Source organism: Heterodontus francisci, chromosome 15 (assembly GCF_036365525.1).
Source record: "Heterodontus francisci isolate sHetFra1 chromosome 15, sHetFra1.hap1, whole genome shotgun sequence".
Classification (NCBI taxonomy): domain Eukaryota; kingdom Metazoa; phylum Chordata; class Chondrichthyes; order Heterodontiformes; family Heterodontidae; genus Heterodontus; species Heterodontus francisci.
This window is the reverse complement of record NC_090385.1, coordinates 62,056,541-62,081,545: the sequence shown is the minus strand read 5'-3', so window position 1 is coordinate 62,081,545 and position 25,005 is coordinate 62,056,541. Positions and strand designations below refer to the sequence as shown.

At 42.8% G+C, this 25,005-nt stretch overlaps 1 protein-coding gene across 1 annotated transcript in view; it reads left to right on the top strand.

Moving 5' to 3' along the window:
• Positions 1 to 630: 630 nt before the first annotated feature.
• The window catches only part of mpp1 (MAGUK p55 scaffold protein 1), a 115,673-nt gene continuing 91,298 nt past the window's right edge, over positions 631 to 25,005 (top strand). Inside the window, exon 1 of the mRNA XM_068047640.1 lies at positions 631 to 1,027. Within this exon, the coding sequence (XP_067903741.1) occupies positions 899 to 1,027 (129 nt within the window). The 5' untranslated portion in view covers positions 631 to 898. The remainder of the gene's footprint in view (positions 1,028 to 25,005) is intronic.

The following is a 25,005-nucleotide window of genomic DNA, read 5'->3' as shown; positions in this document are numbered from 1 at the left end:
CGCCCGATTTTCCTTTTAATTCACTTCATTGTCCTGTCTTGGAACAGTATTGCTGTTCTCTCTCAGGACACTGCTGTTATCCTGCCTTGGGACACGATTGCCATTTTATATTGGGTCAGTGTCCCTGTGTTCTCTCAGGACATTGTCACTGCCCTTACTGAAGAGACTATGAACTGTTCATTTTTGTAAAAGCAATTCATTTGGCAGAATGATCACCATTCATTTTTAGGATTTTCACTTGGGACGCTATCACAATCCATTCGGTAAGCTTCTTATTTCTGCATATTTAGCAAGATGCTTGTACTTGCACAGTGCTTGTACTCCTTGCGAGAATCTGCTATTGCTGTCGTCTATTTTGTTCAGGCTGCAACTTGGTTTAAAACAGGCAGTGCTTCAAAGATGTCAGCTATACTGTGCCGAATGCCTTGCTGTTTCCACTATCTGATGCTGGCAGAGGTAGGGATCCTTCAGTGGTTTGTGTCACAATTCCACCTAAATAAATCCTTAATCTGCTCTTGTTATTTTGACAGAGAGATCCCCTGTTCAGGAGATTGGTGCAGTCCAGGGAATGTTGTCAGTATGTGTGCACAGACACACACACATAGTCGCACAGCGCTGACCAAGAGGAAATAGCAATAACCACTCACAGATGCTTATGACTGGATCAGGCGTGACTGAGGATTTATTGTGCCTATCACATTCCTTGCAGTCTGTCATCTGAGCTGCACTTTAGACTCTTGTGTATTCAGGAAGGGATTTATCTCCCAGCTCCACACACCCGGTTCTCTTTCTTCCTTCAGCCTGTTAGTGTAACAGGGTCCATTGCTGCTCCAGCCTTATAGCGGGCTCTTTCAAAAGACACTGCAGAAAAACTACAAGGACTGACAGCTTAATCACCATGACTCTAAAGTCCAACAAGAGCGAGCCCCTTGGCCCTTTCGCTGCCTTCGAGAGTATCAATAGTTGCCGGACCCCACTGTCTGATCTATACCTGGAGCAGCTACTGCAAAGCAAAGGCAAGCCTGAGGTAAGTACAGTAAGTCTCATAATCCCTGCATTCAGCCCTCTCCTTAACAGCTCCCAGTGCGACAGCTGTGTTAGTGTTTATTGTTCCCCATGGTGAGCAAAGAGACCACGTTTTCAGACATTTTCCTACAATTTTCTCAACCCTTTGCTGCTGCTGTGTTCGTGATGGTGAGTACAGAGCTTGTGCTTTCAGCTGACGACTGCTGTTGTTTATTGCTCGTCATTCCCAACGACTGGGTAATTCTCTGCTCAGCTGCTCCCTTCGTCAGGGTTAATAATAGACTGCATCGTTAAAATACTGTGTTAGTGTGGCCTGTATCTTTGAATGCCGGTGTGAGCTGCTGAATGGAAAACTCTATTCTGGAAGAGTCCTGCAGGTGAAAATATCAGTCAATAGTATGGTGGTTGGGCAGACAAACAAAAAATCCTAGTCACACCGATACGGTTGAGAGATAATCACTCGCAGCAGGCACAGGCACAAACAGTGACCATTACACATTGTTCCTGTTTGCGCGACGATGTTCATTCATTTCAAAGGATTCCCTCAAGAATGGCCTCAATGCCCAGACTGAGAAATTAGTCGGGCTCCCGCTCCTCATCATGAGGTGTATGGACGAGGACAGAATTGACTTAGCTGTAATGCTTCACATATAGGAAAAACTTGTATATTTAACACAGTGTAATATTAGTAATAATTCAAAGGTGAGAGTTTTCTTGATGCCTTTGATTGAAATGGATGAAAGATGTCAGCTTTGGCTCAATGGTAGCACACTCACCTTTCTGTCAAAAGATTGTGGGTTTGAGCCCCACTCTGGAGATTAAAAAGAAAGACTTGCATTTATATAGCGCTTTTCAAAACTACTGGATATCTCAAAGTGCTTTATAGCCAATGAAGTATTTTTGAAGTGTAGTCACTGTTGTCATGCAGGAACAGCACATAATCTAGACTTGAAACTTCAGTGCAGTACTGAAGGAGTTATCATTTGGATAAGTTGTTAAACTGGGGCCCCAATCGCGCTCTCCGGTGAGTGTAAAAGATTCCATGGCACTATTCAAAGAACAAGAGAGTTCTCCCGGTGTTCTGGCCAGCATTTATATCCCAACCAACACCACTGAAAAAACAAATTATTTGGTCATTTATCCTTTTGCTATTTATGGGATCTCAATGTGTACAGATTAGTTGCCACATTTCCCCACATCACAACAGGGATTACACTTCCAAAATGCTTCACATTGGCAATTAAACACTTTGGGATGTCCTGAGGTAATGAAGGATGCTGTATTAATGGAAGTTCTTTCTTTAAGGGTTTCACCTCTAAAGCAGATGTTATTGTGATGACAACACATTATATAGGTGCCAATGTAAACCTGGCTAACTGTGGAATAGTCAAAATAATGGCAGGAACAACTGAACAGAAGGATCAAATCAACAGAGGCGTTGGCGAGTAAGAATAGTTTTGGGATCAACTAACAGAGGTGATCATTAGTGGAGTTGTTTGTACTGAGGCACTTGCAGCAAAGCTGTGCATAGACTACACATCCTTTAGCTGTGGTCTGTCTCAGGGTTTTTATAAGGTCAGACCATATCGCTGGAAAATATCAAGATTTGTGAAAATTTGGTGTTTGGAAGGGTTTGAACTTAAAAATGTGCAGAATTAACAGCTGGAGTATAATGAGCAGTAAGCAATGTAAATGCAGGGAAGTATCAGGAGTGATATGTATGATTTTCATGAACAACAAGGATCACAAAGAATAATATCCAGAGCCTCTATTAGTTCAATGTTTCAATGTGCTGCCTGGTGTGGTCCTGAAGCATGCACAGGCTTTATCCTAGTCAGTACCTGTTAACTGATCATAGTTACAATTGGCCTTTATGTCACTGAACTAAGTTTGGGGGAGGGAGGGGTTGGAAATCAGTAAGAATTCTTGTTTTAGATCACTGCTAATCCAGTGGCTGAAAAATATGCTTGTGTGGCTGTCAGGTGAGGAAAAGGGTAGTTGGAATGTGATGATTCCCATGGAAAATAGCCCACTGGCAACCCTTAGGCCCAACAGGAGCAGCACCTTTAGGGGGAAAAGAATTGGGGTAAACTGAAAGACATCAAAATAGGTCACATTTTTAAACTAAAATGAGCATCATCACTCCTAATTAGTGTTATTGGCCAGATTTGTCTTGGGTCTCTGTTAAGTGTTGCTGCCGATCAATCCATTACCATGCAGTGTAAGAGTGCAGATAAATTGTACAATGAGCTGGACTTCCCTTCCATTAATTCAAACAAAAGGGAAATCAGCAGTGCTTTGATACTTGGCGTGTGATCTTCCCCATCAGAGTTTCCTCTCTGAATGAACGATGCTTAAAGATGAAAATCTACCCCAAAATGTTCTCCCATTCATTTTGGAAGTGCCAAGGATGACTTGAAGTTTCTGTTTCTTTGGCTCAGTGCTGCCCTGGAGACACAGATCAATCTAATTTAGCACTCGCCAAAGAGTCAGAGCGAGAAATTGGGATTGTTTGCGCCCGTTTTTTGTGCGCTACAAGTGTCCTTAGAGTTCTAAAATGGTGACTGCACCATGCGTGAACTCTTTTGGGGTAAATTGTATTGGACACCATGTTGGTGAGGGCATTAGCAAGTGTGGTGAATGGTTGCAGGAAGTATGCAAAGCAGGTAGATCGTGACATTAATCAGTGTGCTGTGTGACTTCTGTCATCACAATAACATCTGCTTTAGAGGTGAAACCCTTGATGTCACTTGATGTCAGCAGTGCCATTTTGTAGCTCAACACTCTAGCTAATGCCCTCTCTTAACCTTGCACAGCTGAACATATGTTCAGCAGAATAAGGACCCCCACCAGCACTGCTTAAAGGAATCATCAACAACTTGCAGATTAATTGCTGTTTGATTTTTTCTGGCTGTTGCTTTGATTCTACAAGTGTGTGGGGCTTTCTATAGTTGTCTAAAGTTGCAAAGTTCTACAGGGAGTGGTGTAGCAGGTGCTCAAGGAGTTTTTGCTGACTTCAAGGCTTCTGCACGAACCAGTTGCTCCCAGGCATGGGTGTACTGGTAGGCATTCCCCTTAGAATACAGTATTACTTGGAGAATGACCAGTAAGCATGCAGAGCAGGACAAGCTTCTGGAAGGGGGAGGAGGGGGAGAAGGGCTCTCAGCAGGAGGCCATATCTACTCAGGGTGTCCAGGGAGCAATTCTCCTATCTGAACTTCAGCAAGGAACAATGTGTTAGACATCTACACTTCAGTAAGGACATCCTCACTGAAATCTGCCACTTGCTGTAGTGAGGACCACGTTACCAATTGCTGTCAAGGTGATAGTAGTGATGACCTTTTATGCATCTTGCTCCTTCCAGGCTGATGCTGGAGATATTTGCAACATCTTGCAGTTTGCAGCCATAGTTGCACTGAGCCTCTCTATTCAATGACAATGAACGACATTTCCTTCTTTCTTGCCAGAGAGAAGCAGGAGGAGCAAGCACATGGCTTCACTAGGATTGCAGGTTTATCCATGGTGTAGTGTACCATTGACTGCACGCACATCACTTTGCAGACGCCATATGTCAACTCAGTCCTACACTGGAACTGAAAGAGATTTCACCCCCTCAATGTCCAGCTGGTGTGTGACCATAGGTGGAGAATCTTGCAGGTCAGTGCCCTGTAAACTGGCAGAAGTCATGATGCTTTCAATTTGCAGCAGTCCACTGTGCCAGCTGCATTTGAGCCACCATGACAAACCAGAAGGTGGCTATTGGGCAACAAGGACCACATGGCTGATGTCTCCGGCGTGCAACACACGCACACGTGCGCAGCATGCGTACAATGGAGGTCATGCTCCCACGCGACTTGTGATCAAGCAAATCATTGCCATGCTGAAACAATGCCTCCGCCTCCTGGACCCCTCTGGATGAGCCCTGCAGTACTCGGCTTAGTGTGTGTCAAGATATGTAGTGGTCTGCTGTATGCTGTAGAACCTCGCCATCAAGAGAGGACAGCCCTTGCCAGCTGTATGGTGAGTATTTGAGGAACAGGAACATGAGCATTAGGAGGAGGAGAAAGAGAAAGCGAGGAGGCAACCTAGACATCCCCTTTCTGGCTGAAGTATCCATGAAGAAGTCATCCTAATCCATATCAGTAACTGCAACTCAAATTCCCATTTGCCAACAGTCCCAAAACTTACCTTCCCTCTGTCACTGACCATCACAGTATTTGCTCAGCCACAATGTAGAAATAAAAGCCACCACAAAATAAACATTCAAAACCAAATTTAATTTAATAATGAAATCATGCCATAATGTATACAAAAGTCAACTAATCACACTTATGCATTTCCTTAGTGCCTGTCTTCCACATGCCTTTGCCTGTCCTAGTGCTCCTACACAGTGCTACCCCTGTGACTGCACCATGGCTGGTGGAAGGCTGCTGACTTTCAGGGGAGAAGACTGCAGATGGCCTTGGAGGATAACCTTGAGCAGCTGTGGACCCAGAAGGCCAGGCAGTGGACTGCACCATCTCATGGTGGGCAGCAGCAGTCTGGGTTGGCTGGCTGACAGGCAACAGCAAGGACACCGGCGGAGTGACAGTGGTGGGAGGATGAATGCTGTCATCCCGAATGAGGACAGCAGGTTCATGCTGCATGGTGCCATTGCCACTTTCCACAGGCAGTGCCTCAGCAATCCTACTAATGTGTTGGAGAACAGATTGTTGGACTGCTGTGAGACCCTGCAAGTGCCATTGAACACTAATTCACAACAATAATAGCAGCAGTGTGAACTTGCATGGCAGCAAGATGACGTTGCCTGACAGCAGTCTGAGCTTCCTCTGCAGCACTCAGATTTTGGGTGGTTGCTGCTTGTGCTACAATGGAAGCTGAGATATGCATCATGGCTGGGTCCACAATTGTGTGAATGGAGTTGGCCACCACTTTCATCCTGGAAAGGATGGGCTCCAAGCTCCACACATAGCTCTGTGCCAAGTTGGAGCCAGACTCCTCCATGTTCCTTGACATTGACCGCAGGCTTTCTGGCAGGCTTCCCAATGCACCAAGTATTTCATTGTGTATACACTTTAGCGTTCTTCCATAGGCCACCCCATCAAAGTGCTCATCTGTGTCCTCTTCTGCAGAACTTGTGTGCGACCTCATTCTCGGGTGAGCTGGCACCTGTGCTATCCTTGCCCTGTGCCCTGGTTTCAGGCCACTTGTGCCTGGTGTCTCACCATGTGCAGATCCAGCCTCAATGCTATCCTCTAAATTATGCGCAGTGTCAGTATCTGCTGGTGACATCGAGTGTAAAATTGAGTGACGGTGCATCTTCATCGTCACTGCCTTCTTGCTTTTCCTCTGCTGCCTGGCCAGGTTGCAATTCTTGGGCATTCGAAAAGGAGAAAGGTACAAGTATAGGATTGTTGTGCAGGGAGGGGAGGTGGGGGAAGTAAGAAGTACAATCATACACTATCTGCAGCTTGTAAGTCAGAAGATCGTGTGGGATGAGGGGGAAGTGGGGTTTTAAGAAAGAGGATGAGGTATGAGGGCACTGTCATCTTCCATGGTTTCAGCCCTGTCACTGGCCACGGCCACAGCAATGGGTGTCCCAATAACGGCTAGCACCGTCTTCTCCATGGGTGTTAGGATATTCAGACATTCCTATCCCCCTCCAGTTAGCTCCTGTGGCCTCTGGTTGTGTGGCACCCTGTCCTTCAAGAATTTGATAGAGAGAGTGTAATGCAATCTGTTTGGGTGATTTGGCTGTCATGGTTGAATAGCTGCCATAGTGTGCAAGCTGTGAGATGTGGTTATGAGGTGTACAGCAGAGCTACGTGAAGGTGTGGTTGAGCACATAAATGTCAGGTATGAGTCCTGATTGATATAAATTGTTGGTATGTGAGTGATGGAGGTGTGGTGAAATGAGCAGTGTCTGAGGCTAGTGGTATAGTTGGTGGAATATGGCATTTGAAGATGCATTCACTGACCTTGACCACTCCTGAGAGAACATTGAACTTCTCCTCAGGGCTTGACTCCTGGCATTGTCCCCCACGGCTATCTGCTCCCACTGCCCTTTAACCATGTGTCTGGAGGGCCTCAGAGCCTAAAGCACTATGGGGGCTAAATTTGATAGCACCTGAGAAAAGGCCTCCATCATTCACATGCCAACAATTTAGCCCCCAGGTGGCTTTAGGCTCTGAAAGCTAGAAACTTGAGCTCTAGAGTTGCTGTCCTTTAAACTAGGGCACCACGGTAGTAAGTACTGAGAAGCCAGAGCACCAGTAGATACTGAAAAAGTTAATTGTAGCAGCAAATGCTGATGTGTGTGAATTTGGTGCAGGACCCACCCTGCAATCCTTTCTTTCTCCACTGGCTCTAATTGCAACGTAAAGATTGCTTTGACACTTGCCAGTTTTCTAGTTTGGGCTGGCTCCATGTGTTATTATGGGATTCCTTATCCTGACAATTTTGCTAACAGGATAAGGGAGTCAATTTTGAAGACGTTACCAGCCAGCACATAAACCTCAGTCTTCTGTGTACTGAACCAGAGGAGTACCAAGTGTAAAGACACTTTCAATTCTGGTAGCTGGATTCCCTTCCTCAGTTTATACTTGTTACAACACATTAGCGATTAGTATGAGGTTAGGTTCAGAGTATATCCATTATGTGGTCCACTGTTTGGGGAAATCCAATATTATATTTGGCACCATGTTTCAGCCAGGTAGATCTCACACATGTGCCAATTAATGATGGCGATTAATGTTCCTTGCTTTCGTGTTTTCATGTGTGCTATGCATTGTGTTTCTAGGTATCTGGACCTACCTCAGGGGTCAATGAGTTAAGATCAGTTCTGATGAAATCTTAACCCAAAACTCCAAACCATGATCCATGGTCCACATACTGATTTGTTGTGTTTTGCTTTGAGTTTTTAATGTAATTTGTTTTACAGATCAGTCTGTTCAATACCATGAAAAGCCTGGAAACATATAATCCAATTACTTGCGCTAAGTCATGGAATCATAGAATAGTGCAGCACAGAAGGAGGCCATTTGACCCATTGAGTCTGCACTGGCTCTTTCACAGAGCAATGCAGTTAGATCCACCCCCCACCCCTGCTCTTTCCCCATATCCCTGCAATCTTTTTTCCTTCCAGTATTTATCCAATTCCCTTTTGAAAGTTACTATTGAATCTGTATCCACCACCCTATCAAATAGTGCATTCCAAATCCTAACCAATCCTTGGATAAAAAAGCTTTTCCTATGTTGCCTCTGGTGCATTTGTAAACCACTTTAAATATGAGGCCCCCTGTTTATCGGCCCTTCAGCCATTGGAAACAGTTTCATTTTATTTACTCTATCTCAAGCTTTCATGATTTTAAACACCTCTGTCAGGTCTCATCTTAGCCTTCTCTGCTCTAAGGAGAACAATGTCAGCTTCTGCAGAATATCCACGGAGCCGTAATCCCTCATCCCTGTACCCTCTCCAACAATCCAAAATGAAGAGTCCCAGTTTGATTTACACTTTTTGAGATTTCTTTCAATGCACTAATAGAGGAAATCAGGCACAATCTTTGGATGTCAACAAACAAGAATGGGCACTGAGTGACAATGGATCACACTGAAGTTCGGACAGTTGGAAAGACCTGATTTCACCACAATCCAGAAAGCCATACGCTTTCTCAAATTTTTGTTTTTCCATTTTCTTCACTCGTGTGCTGAAGGCATGGTTAATGAGAGCTAGAATTCAATAGACCGCCGTTCAACAGGCAGCCATTCTTCCTGAGGCGATCCTGACAGTGAATGTTAGGAGTCGATTTAATCACAGGGTTTGAAAATGACTGTTATCTGTCATTGCACCTCCTATGTGTCCATGTAACAAACAAACAAAAGCAGTGGTGTAGTTCAACTTGCTTTTCATTTTATTGTAGATGCAATAACTCTACAAAGATTGCAACCCAGGCTCGCCTAATGGCTCAACGAATTTATCCAGTGAACAGCTGAACACAGACTGTAAAGTTTTCGTTCTGATTTAGCTTATCTTAGTTGTGGCAATGGTGAAGACACTGCAATTCACCTCAGTATCCCCACATGCTAGAGGGAAGGTTCTGGCACCTGTTCCAGTGACACTGGATGTGGGTGTATGTGGACTGCAGGTGGGGCTGGATCACGCTTGTTTGAGGTGTCCACCTAACCTGCCTATCCTGTATTCTTCCTCCCAGTTTGTCAGGGTGAGCCACTTAATTTAATATCACAAATAAATTTTGATATTAGTATAAGCCCATCTCCAAATTATTCATATATGGAGAACAAGAGATCTTCTAACATAAATCCCCAGGGCGCATCATTATTTACATTTTGGCAATCCCCAAGAAATATCCTTTTACTCCTGCTGTGTGCTTTTTATCCTTCAGCAACCGTCTGTTCACACTGCACATTACCTTTAATACCATCTTCACAATGAACATTCTGAATAATGATCCCTTGGGAGGACTGTTCGCAGCTGATTAATCATTCCTAGAAAGGAATCAACACTTACAGGAGAGAAAGCAAGGGTAGAACATTGGAAAGAAATGTGGTCTAAACCTTGTAAAATAGAAACGCATCCTGACTTGACATGTATGCGCCCATTTCTGTTTTTATGGCAGCAGATGGCGTGCTGTGTGAGCATCCCACCCTCGAGAGGTGGGACGCTTAATTATCACATTTTATTCAGCCCCCACAGTGCAATTGGGAGTCTTATCTAAATTTAACTGCTGCCAGCTGGGTTTCCTAGGTCACAGGAAACCTGACAGTGAAATGACGATGGCAACTGTCAGCTCCAGAAGGTAAGTACTTTTTAAATGCTTCCCCCCACCCCGTTCCCTCAAGCAAACCTCAGCTTGCATCCCGCTGCTGATCATGGCCTCTTTCTTCCCTCAGCACCGATTGGCAATGTCCCCCCACCTTCCACCACCACCCCACCCCACCCCCTCCAACTCCCATCTATAACCGGTGCCGATATCGCTCAACTCTCCTGATTGCCAGAGACTGTCTCCGAGGATCCTCGACTGTAGACACCTGCCACTGGATTTCCCGCCCAGCAGCTGGCCAGTTGTCGGGTAGGAAACAGAAGAAAGTGGCTGGGCCTCTGCTTACCCATCGTTGCCGGGCTTCCTCACCGCTCCCCTGCACCCTCCCACCTCCACTAAATATCAGGGAAAATATGTGCTGCCTTGATGGATGTGCTGGTATTGCTTAAATACATGTCCTTTATGGCCCCCTATTGCAGTTATACAGTAACTGATAGTATGAGATTTACAAATGCAGCGTAATGGCAGTGTTTGATTTTTGATATTTTATTGAAGTATATCCTTACAAATAGTCGTTTAACAATACAGAACTTGGGTATTACTGAAAATAGACACATGTTGTCGAAGCTTTTCGTCTTGCACTCATCAGGACAATCACAAGAATAACCTATGTAAGGGAAAACAACAACTTATACTGCATGAGAAGAGACTGTTGATTGGTTGGCAAGTGAACTCTGATTGGTAGAGGCATTGCCATGGCGAATGCACCAGTTTACGGTGATTGACAGTTAACTGCCAAGCTTGTTTAAAATTTAAACCAGGCAGCTTGACTCTGATTGGTCAAGACATTGCCCTGAGGAATGATCCAGCGAATGGCCGTCACTTATTTTGTTCAGCTGAGACAGGTGCAATGTTTGTACATATTCTTTCTGTCTGCAAAGAACAGGGCCCTGTGTATTAATATATGTAGCTTCCAGTATGCGCAAATGCGAGCCCTACTGACAATCTTAAATTGGTTGTCAGTGAAATTTTTAGCACACTGTGGATTATTTAACAGATATTGTCCAATCACGGAATCACATCTAATGTTGGACACTGTGTTTTGAATTTTGCAAGCACGGGTTGGTTGGGTAGAGCCTATACCTTGTCCGTTGTGAACAGCAGAAGGGACATGCTATTTGATACGATCCGCCAGTCTTTGGGACGTAAGGCCTATATACCTAGCATCACCCTGGCATTGAAAGTCATATATCACATTACTCATTTGTGTGATAGGCAGGACGTCTTTTTGGCTTGACGCCAGCATCCTGTTAGTGGTGAACACCACATGTGTTGCTACTGCATAGTAGCAGCGTGACACAACTAGCTTTACCTGTTGCTCAAATTTTTGGGATACATTACCCTTCCAGGGTAATTTGAGGAAGACTGGGCACTTTCCAACAAAGACGGCCTTAGGCCCATTCATAAGTTTGTGCGATATACAGCAAGCAATGATCTGATCAGGGTAGCCATTGCCACGTAGGATGTGAGCAAATGGCTCGGGCCCTATTTATGAGGTTGCCGATAGGGTCAATCTTATAGCGTGTGGAACTGTAAGAATCCCAATGCGTGTATTGACCAGTGAAGGCAGGTTTGTGGTAGACCATAGTAGAGAACCTCTTAATAGATTTCTCAACTAGTACATCAATGAAAGGAAGCTCATTTGACTGCTCCATTTCAAAGGTGAATTTGAGCACTGGATGCAGTCCATTAAGACCTGTAAGGAAATTATTACATGCAACTGCAGATTCAAATACAGCAAGCGTATCATCTACATATCGGAAATATGTAAGACTTAGGAGGTTAGATGTCATTCCCTCAAAGACACGTTTCTCATGGAACCCAACAAAGACGTTTGCGAGAGCTGAGCCTAGACTGCATCCCCTGGCAACACCATCTATTTGGGCATACATAGTGTCATTAGAATTGAACTCAACTGCACGAATTGCGGAGTTCATAAGTTCAATGAATACTGATTCATGCAATGGTGGCGGGTCTAGATCACCATGATATAGTGCCATCCCCATGCTCACCATCCAATTAGGGATAGCTGTTGGGCGGTCAATGCTGCAGTTTCAATCAGAATACCGGGAGAGGTGGGTGCTGCTGAAGCAGTTCAGGGACCACGAAGGCGTCTCAATATGGAGGTATCCTAAAATAAAAACAAAATACTGCAGATGCTAGAAATTTGAAATAAAAACAGAAGGTGCTGGGAATACTCAGCAGTTCTGATAAAAGGCCACAGACCTGAAACGTTAACTCTGCTTCTCTCTCCTCAGATGCTGCTAGACCTGCTGAGTATTTCCAGCACTTTCTGTATTTATTATGGAAACATCCTCTCTGGGCAGCACAGCAGTGATGAAATAAAAAAGATCTAGGCTGGCAAGTCCATTGCAATGGAGGGGAAATCCCTCCACTGGATGGGAATTGGTCATGATTTGGGCCTTTCCTACCCATGTCCTGTCTTTGGGGCATGGAACCTCTGGCTCCAATGGCCCCCGACCCCAGGCCTGCTGCAGGGAGGCTGCCTCCATTGAACTGGCAGCCTCTACATATGGCAGGGGGCCATTCCATCAGCAGCAAAATGTCAGCAAGGCTGCAAAATTGCCCCTAATTGGCTGCTCATCTCCATGGAGCGGACAGTCGATCGGATTCCCAGCCTGCCCCAGGAAAGTTCCCCGGTGGCATGAAGGCATCGGGCAACAATCCCATTACAGCTGCCCCCTATTTTCCCAGTTCCCCTGCCTCCAAGCATGCCATCACAGAGCTGGAAAAATTTAGCCCGATGTCTCTGAGCTTGGGAGGAGAAAAATATTGGTCAGGATTTCCTCTCCTGATTGCCATTCAATGACTCCTGCTGAATATGCGCGTGAGTGAACATTTGGTGAAGGCAGAATTGTATGTGGATGTGATGCACACCAGAATAGAATAGCCTACTGACCAACAGACCCTCTAATTTTTTTTGTAGAGCCCGGTTGATTTGTTCAAGTGCGACGGTCCTTTAAATTAACTTAACGGGGTCGACTTGTCTGTGGCCTGTGCAGCAAGTTTTGGGTTTCTATTGACATTGACTATCTTGATTCACACATAAAGTTTTACCAGTGCGATGAAGTGCTGAAGGGCTGTTGGCCCCTTTTGGAACCACATCGGCACAAGTTACTGCCTTCAGGAAAAGAGGGGGATAAAGTAATGGCGCTGCATCACTATTTAAGGAAACAAACTCCTGTTGTTGTGTGAATTTTGGTCCTCTTTAACTGTCCTGCCCAAACTGCCTTTAAGGCTTTCTTTTTCTCTCAGTTCTGTGAATATCACTGGTCAACTGGTTTCCTATTTGTCAGCAGCTTGATTAATGAATAAAACCAGAGGACATGATTACAAATGTGGTAAGACTCTAATGCTGCCAGAGATTAGAAAAAGGAGCAGTTGGAATGTGGAATAGATGCTCTTCAAAAGTAGTTAATTATTTCAGTTCACTTGTTTTTTTAACATGTACAAAAAAAAGTTAGATAAACATCAGCATTTACACCAACCATCTATGTTTGACGTGGACATCAGCGAATTGGGGACTGATCAGTGTGTTGACATTCATAGACAAGAATCAATGGGGACCAGTCCCCTTCCCTATTCAGTGCCACTTTGGGGCACCAATCCATTTGGTGGTGGTTGTTGCTGTAAGTGGAATCGATCGAACATGGCTGGATAATTGTGAGAATTCCTGTGAGATCAGAATAGTATGCAGCAGCATTCAATTGCTGCAGTTTGCAGCCAACAAACCATGCATGACTTGCTGTATCACAGACTGTCTCCAAGTTATTAATCACAACAGCAACTTTTATTTTGATAGCACCTTTAACATAGTAAAAGATCTGACTACGCTTCTGTGAAGCACCAGACACAAGAAGCCCTCTCTTGTTCCATAATTCATGTTGTTATAAAAGGGTCAATTGTCCTTTATTTCCAGTATGTATGTTAATCAGTCAGCCCATCTGTTAGTGGTCAATAAGCCTCTGTCTGAGAATATGTATCAGGCTGTGAATGGTCAATAGTCAATAATCTACAGGAATGTGCAGTCAGTCTCCCAATATTTCTTTAAAAAATTGTATTTCTCCTCCATTGCTAAATGCTGCCTTGAAAAATTCAGCTTCCTCTTCGCTGCTAAATACTTAATTTTTCTCAGCAACTTTAAATTCTCTACAAACTCAATTTCATCCAACATGTGATTACTGAGCCCATGTCTGGCGGGTCTGCTAACACCTTTCTCTCACTTATGGACAGAACAAGGAAAAGCTTCTCACCTGTAACCTGAAACCACTCACTATTGACAGCTTTATTCTCTCTCTTTTTTAATTATATTACTTGGGTCTATGCTCCTCTATACTCTAATTTCAAGCCAGAAATATGCCATCCCACGCATATTTTTCTTTTGTTCTGAGGTTGTGAATCATATTTATTGCCTGTCCCTCGGTGGCCTGAGAAATCACATATTGGCTAAATTGGCAAGCTCCCTTCAATGAAGCGTATGAGTGAAATTGTCCATTTTGGCAGGAAGAATAAAAAAGAAGCATGTTATCTAAATGGTGAGAGATTGCAGAGCTCTGAGTTGCAGAGGGATCTGGGTGTCCTAGTGCATGAATCGCAAAAGGTTAGTATGCAGGTACAGCAAGTAATTAGGAAAGCTAATAGAATGTTATAATTTATTGTGAGGGGAATTGAATACAAAAGTAGGGAAGTTATGCTTCAGTTATATAGAGCATTACTGAGACTACATCTGGAGTACTGTGTACAGTATTGGTCTCCCTATTTAAGGAAGGATGTAAATATGTTGGAAGCAGTTCAGAGAAGTTTTACTAGACTAATGCCTGGAATGGGCGGGCTGTCTTATGTGGAAAGGTTGGACAGGCTAGGCTTGTATCTGCTGGAGTTTACAAGAGTAAGAGGTGACTTGATTGAAACATATAAGATCCTGAGGGGTCTTGACAGAGTGGATGTGGAAAGGATGTTTCCTTTTGTGGGAGAATCCAGAACTAGGGGTTACTGTTAAAAATAAGGGGTCACCCATTTAAGACAGAAATGAGGAGAAATGTTTTCTCTCCGAGGGTAGTGAGTCTTTGCAACTCTCTACCTCAAAAGGCAGTGAAAGCAGAGCCTTTAAATATTTTTAAGGCAGAGGTAGATGGGGTAGGCAGGAATGTAGAGTTGAGGTTACAGTCAGATCAGGCATGATCTTATTGACTGGCGGAGCAGGCTTGAGGGACCGAGTGGCCTACTCCTGCTCCTGCGCCTATTTCCTATGTTTGTATGTTCGTAGGTAGTGAACTATTTGGGTTTTTATAACAATTGTTACGATCAGGTGAGGAGGGGTCGAAGGGATTCCCACTTTTCCCTCTCCTTTGACCACAACAGGTTTATTTCTTTTTGAAGTGGATATACTTGCCAATTCAGTGAGTGTTTAACTGTTTACGTGCCATGATCATAAAAAGAATCAATCCGACAGGTTTTCTTGAGTTTAGCAAAGAAAGAGGCTAGCTTTATTGTACTTAAACCGATCTAAGTAAAATAATAAAATACGCTCCAACTTTCACACACAAACTCACACACATAAATAGATTACAGAGCGGGGAAGGATAGATTGGTCGAATTAGAGAAATAAAAGGAGTATACAGTTTGTGGATGTTGGTGACTCAGCTGGCTTCAGGCTGAATTCGGTGGTCGTATGACTTTTCTTTGGATGCCCTGAAGCTTCCAGTTTGAAGATGTGGACACTGATTTGGTGGTTCTCCAGGAGGCAGCAATACCATTAATTTCCTTCAAGGGGGTCTGTTCTTTCTAGAAACTGCTCTATTCACATGCTCCCCCCTCAGGCTTAAGTCATTAAACACAGTGAGCAGACTGATCAAACACAGATCAATTAAACCACTGAACACTACAGTCTGCGGCAGGGAATATGCCTCAGTGCTCACGGTCAGCAGACAGTTCAAAGCTTGCACGGTTTAAATGGTGCATCGCCACCAGTTTAATATTCAGGTTTCCAGCCAGTGGATTAAAAAATCATCAATCAATATCGCACATTTTCGTGACACAATCCAGAAACTTTCATGGTCATTTTTTGCTGCTAATCCAAAAATTACTAGATTTGTTGAATTCAATTTCACAATTTACCATATGGGATTATGAACCTCCAACCTCTGGGTTGCAAGTTCAGTAGCATAATTACTAGACTACCACACACTCTTCTTCCTCTCTGCATTCCAACTGAAGGCTGTTTATCCAGTTTTCTATTCTAACTTATTCTTGCTCACCACTTCAAAACTGTGGATTTCCTTGCCTCCCTCAGTCTTCCCTCTCAACTTTTAAAACTCAAATTTAGCATCAACGAATCACCATATTCTGATTTATCTTTTCTTCTGTTTTATTCCGTTAAGTCTTGATGGTGTCCTGAACTGTGGGCTTTGCATGTTAAACTTGGTTCATTGGTATGTCAGTCGACCCATCTGCAATCTGCCAGTCAATCCCAATGCTGCATTTTCACATGTGCCAGTAGTGTACTATCTATTGGTTGTGTTGTCAACAAATGCAGCCATCTATAAATGACCCTCTGCCAGTACTTGTCCTTTAAGTGCACACATGAAGAAGGCCACTTGGACAAATTAATAGAGAGTTAGCATTGCTGAAAATAGACATTTTGTCGAAGCTTTTTATCTAAAATGTCTCTATTTTCAGCAATACTCAAGTTCTGTAGCACCAAACAACTAATAGAGAGTAACAAACATCTGCAGACCAGTACCAGTTGCTATCTTCAGGAAAGGAGTAAAAACTAAGAAAAACAAGTAAATCTAACAAAAAAATTAAAACCAAGAACACAGGTGTCATGATGAAAATTTACAATGTATTTATTACTGTTCTTTGAAGAACCATGGTACCTTCATTTGGGTGTAGCATGCAGTCAGATTTTCTGCTGTTCTGGAGATCCTTTATCTCAAACCTGTCAGTTTACTGCTGTCCAGGTTGCAGTTCATTTAGTGCATAGTTCAGATATTATAGGTCTTTGTGGGTGATTGCATCTTGCATTTTTACATGCCTAATTAAAATGTTTATTCATTTTTATCAGGAACATAATCAAGTCTAAGGTGAACTTTACTATTTGGAGTTAAAATGCGCTGACCCATGAAGTCTTAGAATAATTCAATTAGGCTGGGTGCTCTGAACTTTGTACTGCTATGAAGTACCTTCCTAACCATTGGCTAGTTTCTCAAAAGTAATCTTGTAGTCAGCAGCTACTAAGGTATTTACAACAGTGAGATAAGGGCCCTGATGTGGAGTCAGCAACTGGATGTGTACTTAACATTGTTCCAGCTCAATAACACTCAACGCACAGGACTTCAGCAGTTCTTAGCAGCTCCATATGTGAAAGTAAGCACAACAATCAATATTGCGCAGCAGTCAAATCACTGCAGATTATCTGTTTCATATATAAAGAGGGGAATAGTTTTTGCTCAGACTGTGTGATGTGGTGTTGGTTTCTTTCAGTCCTATTGATTGCCATCATTATGGAGTGGTCTGGCTGTACATATAACATTTCATTGAAAAGCAATCCTGAACAAAGACTTAAGACCAATGCCACTGCTTCAGGATAACTGAATAAGTTAAATTCCTTATTATTAAAATATTGCATTTTAACATTTTTACATGTTTCAGGATTAAATTCAGCCATTTAATTTGTTTTCCTGTGAAATGTAGCTTTTCATTCACTTCCACGCTGAAATATCACCTCACCATCATTCAGGTAAATTTTTGATGTGAATTTGGATGGGTAATGATTTAAAAGTGAATTCCAGAGGTGAAGTGCGAGTAACTACCCTTAATAGTAAGGTAGCACTCATCTGAATTTGGAACCATGGAGCCGCAAAACTGAGGTCAATGGGAGTCAAAGGCTGGAGTGATATCTGACACACGGGAAGATAGTTGTGGTTGTCAGAGGCCCATCAATGTAGCCCCAGCATACGCTGCAGGAGGTCCTCAGGGCAATGTCCAGGGCCCTACCGTCTTCACCTACTTCATCATAAGGGCAGAGTTGGGCTGTTTGGTGATAATAACAAAGCAGTTAAAAAAGCATAATGGATTCTGGGCTTTATAAATAGAGGCATAGAGTACAAAAGCCAGCAAGTTTTGCTAAATCTATATAAAACGCTAATTCGACCCCAGCTGGAGAATTGTGCCCAATTCTAGGCATCACACTTTAGGAAGGACAAGGAGGCTTTGGAGAGGGTACCCAAGAGATCTACCAGAATCATTCCAGGGATGAAGAATTACAGTTATGTGGACAGATTGGAGAAGCTGAGGTTGTTCTCCTCGGAGCAGAGAAGGCTCAGAGGAGATATGATAGGGTGTTTAAATCATGAAGGGTTTAGACAGAGCAAATAAAAAGAATCTGTTTCTCATGGCTGAGTTTCCTATTATCACCACCTGTAATTCACCAGTAAGCAAAACCTAACTGGACCAGTCATATCAACACCATAGTCATATGAGCAGAGAAATGGCTGGATAGTCTGCAATGACTGACTCATATCATGATCCCTTAAAGCCTTTTCACCATTTACAAAACTCAAATCAGGATTGTTATGGAATACTCACCACTTGCCTGGGTGGGTGCAGCTGTAATGACACTCAAAAAGATCAACACCATCACAGGGCAGAGCAGTTTGCTTAATTGGTGTCCCTGTCAAAGGACTGACTATCGATCTGCTTCACCATCGCCACACTCTCTTTAACTGTAGTATGTCTGATTTACAGGATTCACTGAAGCTGCGGTTTGACAATAGATGACATTATTAGTTGGAATTTTTGCATCATGTTATTCCAAAATGAAGTGAAAGATAGTTTTTTGGCTGTCCCTGTGCTTTTCTACCATTTTGGATTTATACCACATGTTGTTACATGGGCAAGCTGAAGGAGGTTTCAGTATTTGAACCTACATGAGGTAAATGAATGCCATAGCTGAAACTGGAACAGCAAGTTTTAATCAGAAAGTTTATTGCATTTAAAATAAAGGAGGAAAGAAGAGCATCCACAATAATTATAAAATCCAGTATAGTGAATCAATATTAAACTACTAATGTCATTCATCAATGTAATGTAAATGCAGCACACTAAGAAATTGATTGGAAGAATCCTTTTTTATCTTGTGTAAACAAAAAGTGAATATAAATGTTCAACTTTGCACAACCTTTGAATACAGAAAAGTTCTTCTAGGTTATGTGGATATCCCACTGAAACTTAAATGACTTGGCCGCCAGTTAGGAATGCATATATTACATGGAAGGGACAATGTTGAAAGCACAATGATGTGAACAGAATGTGTGTCAATAGGTCTGAAGTAAATCTTGCATCCAATCCAGTTAAACCTTTTAAATCTAGAGTAGGAGGGTTGGTAGCTTGTTTGATTTTTTTCTAAATGCTGTTGAAGTCAGGGGATGATTATAATATCTTTGCTGATTTCACTGATGCAAGTTGTACAATTTTGTGCTTTAATCTCAGCAAACACAATGCTGAAGAATGATATATTCAGTTGCTACTGATGGTAGAATTGAGTAGTTTAGATATTTAATTTTAATGGGAAGTGGGTTTAGTACGGTGGGCTTTCACTTGTGGATTCATTTCTAGCCCAGCCTGACAGAACTCTTCTTCTCTGGCTGTTCAATGGCAAATGGCTGCAAACAGTTTCAACCTAATTCTGTTGAGCATAGCCCCAAATGACAAAACTGCTTATATTTTCTGCAACTTGGCACTAATCTGGAAACCTCACAGACGTAGGACGTGAAAAACAAGATTGTACTGGTGCAGCAGGAGCTGCTCCTCTGAGATGAATGATAGTGCATGTTGTCGGGGCAGAGCAGAGGGACATAAGAATGCTGATGCTAGAGTCTCAACGAAGAAATATTCCCTTATAGAGCATAAATATCCTTACTTATCTTGAGGTGCACAAAAACAAAAGACTCCAAATATATTATTTAAAATAATTTTGAGTCAAGCATCAATGCTGCTATTTTGGCAAGGCTAAAAGAACATGTTCCCATCCAACTGTCCCAAATCCTCTTCAATAGTAGCCTGTTAGAGAAGGGATGGTTCCAATTCACTGGTGATAGATGGAACCATTAGAATTAAAAATAAATGTGGTATGCAGCTTCTTTAATGAGGTTTAATTGCTGATGATTTTCTATTTTTAATGTTCAATTCTTTGGCAGGTGAGTCTTACTGTACTATGTTTGAATAATAAATACTAGCGCTCTGGTTTCTCCTCCAAATGTCATTCTTTGTGTTTAACTCCAAATTGTTCATGTTGGAAAACTATTCATCACAGCTATTCTACGCAATGTACACACATGACATGGGGAAGGATGCCAGGGTATGAGGTGTGTGGCCAGGACACTGGTTGTGTGTCAGGGCACAGTTAGAATGGCAAAGCACAGTGAGTGTGGCCAGAGCACAGATAGAGTGGCCAGGACAGCATGAGTATGACAAATGCACAGTGTGTGGCAAGATATGGGAAATATGGCCAGGATGTGTGGAGCATGGATAGGGCACAGGAAGACTGGCTATGACATGGGGTAAGTGGCCAGTGTTTGGAGAGTCTGGCCAGGGCATGGGTAAAGCAGTCAGGACACAAAAAATCAAACATAGGCTTCAGAGATTTTAGAAAGCAAGACAGACAATTATATTCCAACCATCACTGGGTACAAAGGTTCTCATTATGATTCCTGATATCATTTGACTGAGTAATAGACACATGAGTGCCAGTAATTGCCATAATGACCAAGGAAAATTATTTTGTTTGCTGCATTAAAACAAGTGGGGATGGAAGGTTTGTAATACACTTTAGCATACAACATTACAGTTAAAGAAACTACTCTCTGGATGGCAGAAGCTGCTGGCTGTACCTTTTCTCCTGTTTTTGTCCTCACTTGTCCATTCTGCATTCCAGTTCTATGGACACAAGCAGCCCTCTGATTTGTGCCTCAAATGACGATTCTCTAAATATGAGAACTGACAGCGAGAATGGGCAGGCTATTTAACTGTGGAGGGTATTGTGGCCAAGTCTAATCTTGTTTCACCTAATGTGTAAGCATGCATTTTTCAGCAGGAGTTACTGAATCACAGTGGGTGAAAGCTGGGCTGGCTTTTCCCTGAACGAGGATTAAAGGAGACTGTTGACAAAACTGAATGTTTTTATCTGTCTAACTCTTGAAGTAGTTGTTACAATTTGGGAGTAACTGGAGATTGTTTGAAATTGTGCACCTAGGGTTTATACTATTAGATAGTTTTGGTAAATAGCCTGTGTTGTTGCCATTAAAGTCAAATAAATCCCCTCTGGACTCTGCCTGTCTTAGCAGAGCTTTTCCTTTCTCCCTGGCAGCAAAGTGCTGACTAGTTTAGTTGCTCTTTAATACTGCAGTAAACCTTTAAAGCATGCGTCATATGAGATGCCCAGCTTAGATGATTGTGTAACACAGTCATGCCTATGTGGGATGAGTGCTAAGAAGTTGCAGTTAGCAATGTTGTACCGTAGCACAACTCTACAGTTGGTATGACAAATTTGCAATTTTCAAACTGATTATGGTTGACCGATGAATGTTTTGAAGGGGTAGCGTTTGTCTTATCTTGCCCTACAAATGCCATTTTATCTAATTTTTTCACAATCTGTAGATTCTGATACAGCACTACACTGCATCAAAAACCCAAAACTTTTCCATGCATAGGGCTTAATATTTATAATAAAATAAAAACAAGAAATGCTGGAACCACTCAGCCGGTCTGGCAGCATCTGTGGAAAGAGAAGCAGAGTTAACGTTTCGGGTCAGTGACCCTTCATCGGAATATATTTATAAGGCTGGGTTGTTGTGTTAGCTAAGTTATTTGTTCTGTCAGCAATTACAAAGCGTGACTAGTTTGATTAATTTTGTAGCCCTCTCCCCCCACCAAGATTTTTCCTTCTCAACGATTTTGCCTCGAGTCTGTACTGCCATTCTGTACCACAACTCCATTTACCTGGCTTTGCTCCATATCCTTCGATACCATTACCTATTGAGCTTAGCCTTGAAAATTTCAATTGACTCAGCATTTACAACCTGCTGTCAGTGAGAGTTCCAGATTTCCACTACCCTTTAGGTGAAAAAGTGTTTCCCAATTACACTCCTAAATGATCAAGTTCTAACTTTTAGATTATAGTCCCTTGTTCTGGATTCCCCCACTAGAGGAATTAGTTTCCAAAGAACCACAATTAACTTTGTCACTTTGCCCTGAGCATTCTCTGGTACATTAATATCCTTCCAAAGGTAAAATGTCTAAAGTGTCACACAATGGAGAATGTTATCAAATTCGCACTGGTGGTAGAGAAAGTCACCTGCTATAGATGGAGATAAAACATTGCTTGCAATTTTCTAATATGCGCTATTAGTGGATAAGACTGCCCACCAACAATACATACTTAGAAAATGATCCCAAATAGTGAAATGATGTTGTCGGCATTCAATATTGAAACAAAATGGTATGGTATTGGTAGCCTTCCTCTACTGCACCAAGTGGGCATTCTTTATGTTAAAACCTAAACAGTGAACACTGCAGATCATTTTGACCACGGGAAGCATCACAGTTGAATCTAATCTTGTCGTCACTCATTGTCCACATCCTTTTCCACAGGAGTCAGTGAACAGTGTTGAAAGCTTTCCTCCCTAAACCTTTTCACTTCTCTACCTGAAACTGCCTCATTTACCAAGCTTTTGGTCATCTGCCCAAAAAACTATTTATGTGACTGCTCTCCAGTCTGTTCACAACCTTGGTGTCGCATTTAATACCGAGATGAGCTTCCGACCTCATATTCGTGCCATCACTAAGACCGCCTATTTCCACCTCAGCAACATTGCCCGACTTTGCTCATCTGCTGCTGAAACCCTCATTCACATCTTCATTACCTCAAGACTTGACTATTCCAACACATTCCTGGCTGACCTTCCACATTATACTTTTTGTTATCTTGAGGTCATCCGAGGCTCTGCTGCCCATGTGTCAATTCGCACCAGGTCCTGTTCCGCTATCACTGCTGTGCTCGCTGACCAACATCAGTTCCTGGTCATGCAACGTCTTGATTTTAAAATTCTCATCCTTGTTTTCAATTCCCTCCATGGCCACGCCCCGCCCTATCTCTGTAATTTCCTCCAGCCCCACAATCCTCCAAGATACCTGCACTCCGCTAATTCTGGCCTCTTGTGTATCCCTGATTTTCATTGCCCTACAATTGGTGGCTGTCCTTTAGTTCTCAAGGCCCCAAGCTCTTCAATACCCCCCATAAACCTCTCAGCCTCTCCAGCATATTTACCTCCTTGAAGACACTTGTTAAAATCTACCTCTTTGACCAGGCTTTTCATCCTCTGACCTAATATCTCCTTTATGGCTCGGTTTCTTAGCGTGTTTTATAAAGCTCCTGTGAAGGGCATTGGGATTATTTATTTGTGCTAAAGGTGTTATATAAATATCAGGAACAGCTGTTGCAGGAACAGGCAAAGTATGGGGAACATTAGAGTGAGGGGCAGAGTATGGAGAATGTGACAGTAAGAGGCGGGGATTGAAGAATGTTACATTGTGAGGCAGAGCAAGGAGAAGGTTACAGTGAGAGGCAGGGGAGGGTGAATGTGGCAGTGAGGGGCAGATAATGGAGAATGTTACAGTGACGGGCAGATAATGGAGAATGTTACAGTGAGGGGCAGATAATGGAGAATGTTACAGTGAGGGGCAGACAATGGAGAATGTTACAGTGAGGGGCAGACAATGGAGAATGTTACAGTGAGGGGCAGATAATGGAGAATGTTACAGTGAAGGGCAGATAATGGAGAATGTTATAGTGAGGGGCAGATAATGGAGAATGTTACAGTGAGGGGCACCTGATGGAGAATGTCACAGTGAGGGGCAGAGTATGGAGTATGTTACAGTGAGGGGCAGATAATGGAGAATGTTACAGTGAAGGGCAGATAATGGAGAATGTTACAATGAGGGGGAGATAATGCAGAATGTTACAATGAGGGGCAGATAATGGAGAATGTTACAATGAGGGGCAGATAATGGAGAATGTTACAATGAGGGGCAGATAATCGAGAATGTTACAGTGAGGGGCAGATAATGAAGAATGTTACAATGAGGGGCAGATAATGGAGAATGTAACAGTGAAGGGCCGATAATGGAGAATGTTACAGTGAGGGGCAGATAATGGAGAATGTTACAATGAGGGGCAGATAAAGGAGAATGTTACAGTGAGGGGCAGATAATGGAAAATGTTACAATGAGGGGCAGATAAAGGAGAATGTTACAGTGAGGGACAGATAATGGAGAATGTTTCAGTGAGGGGCAGATAATGGAGAATGTTACAATGAGGGGCAGATAATCGAGAATGTTACAGTGAGGGGCAGATAATGAAGAATGTTAAAGTGAAGGGCCGATAATGGAGAATGTTCCAGTGAGGGGCAGATAATGGAGAATGTTACAATGAGGGGCAGATAAAGGAGAATGTTACAGTGAGGGACAGATAATGGAGAATGTTACAGTGAGGGGCAGATAATGGATAATATTCAAGTGACGGGCCGATAATGGAGAATGTGACAGTGAGGGGCAGAGTATGGAGAATGTTACAGTGAGGGGCAGATAATGGAGAATGTTACAATGAGGGGCAGATAATGGAGAATGTTACAATGAGGGGCAGATAATGGATAAGGTTACATTGAAGGGCAGATAATGGATAAGGTTACAGTGAGGGGCAGATAATGGATAAGGTTACAGTGAGGGGCAGATAATGGATAAGGTTACAGTGAGGGGCAGATAATGGATAAGGTTACAGTGAGGGGCAGATAATGGATAAGGTTACAGTGAAGGGCAGATGATGGAGAATGTTACAGTAAGGGGCAGAGTATGGAGAATGTTCCAGTGAGGGACAGATAATGGAGAATGTTAGAGTGAAGGGCAGAGAATGGAGAATGTTACAATGAGGGTGATATAATGGAGAATGTTACAATGAGGGGCATACAATGGAGAATGTTACAATGAGGGGCAGATAATGGAGAATGTTAAATGAGGGGCAGATAATGGAGAATGTTAAATGAGGGGCAGATAATGGAGAATG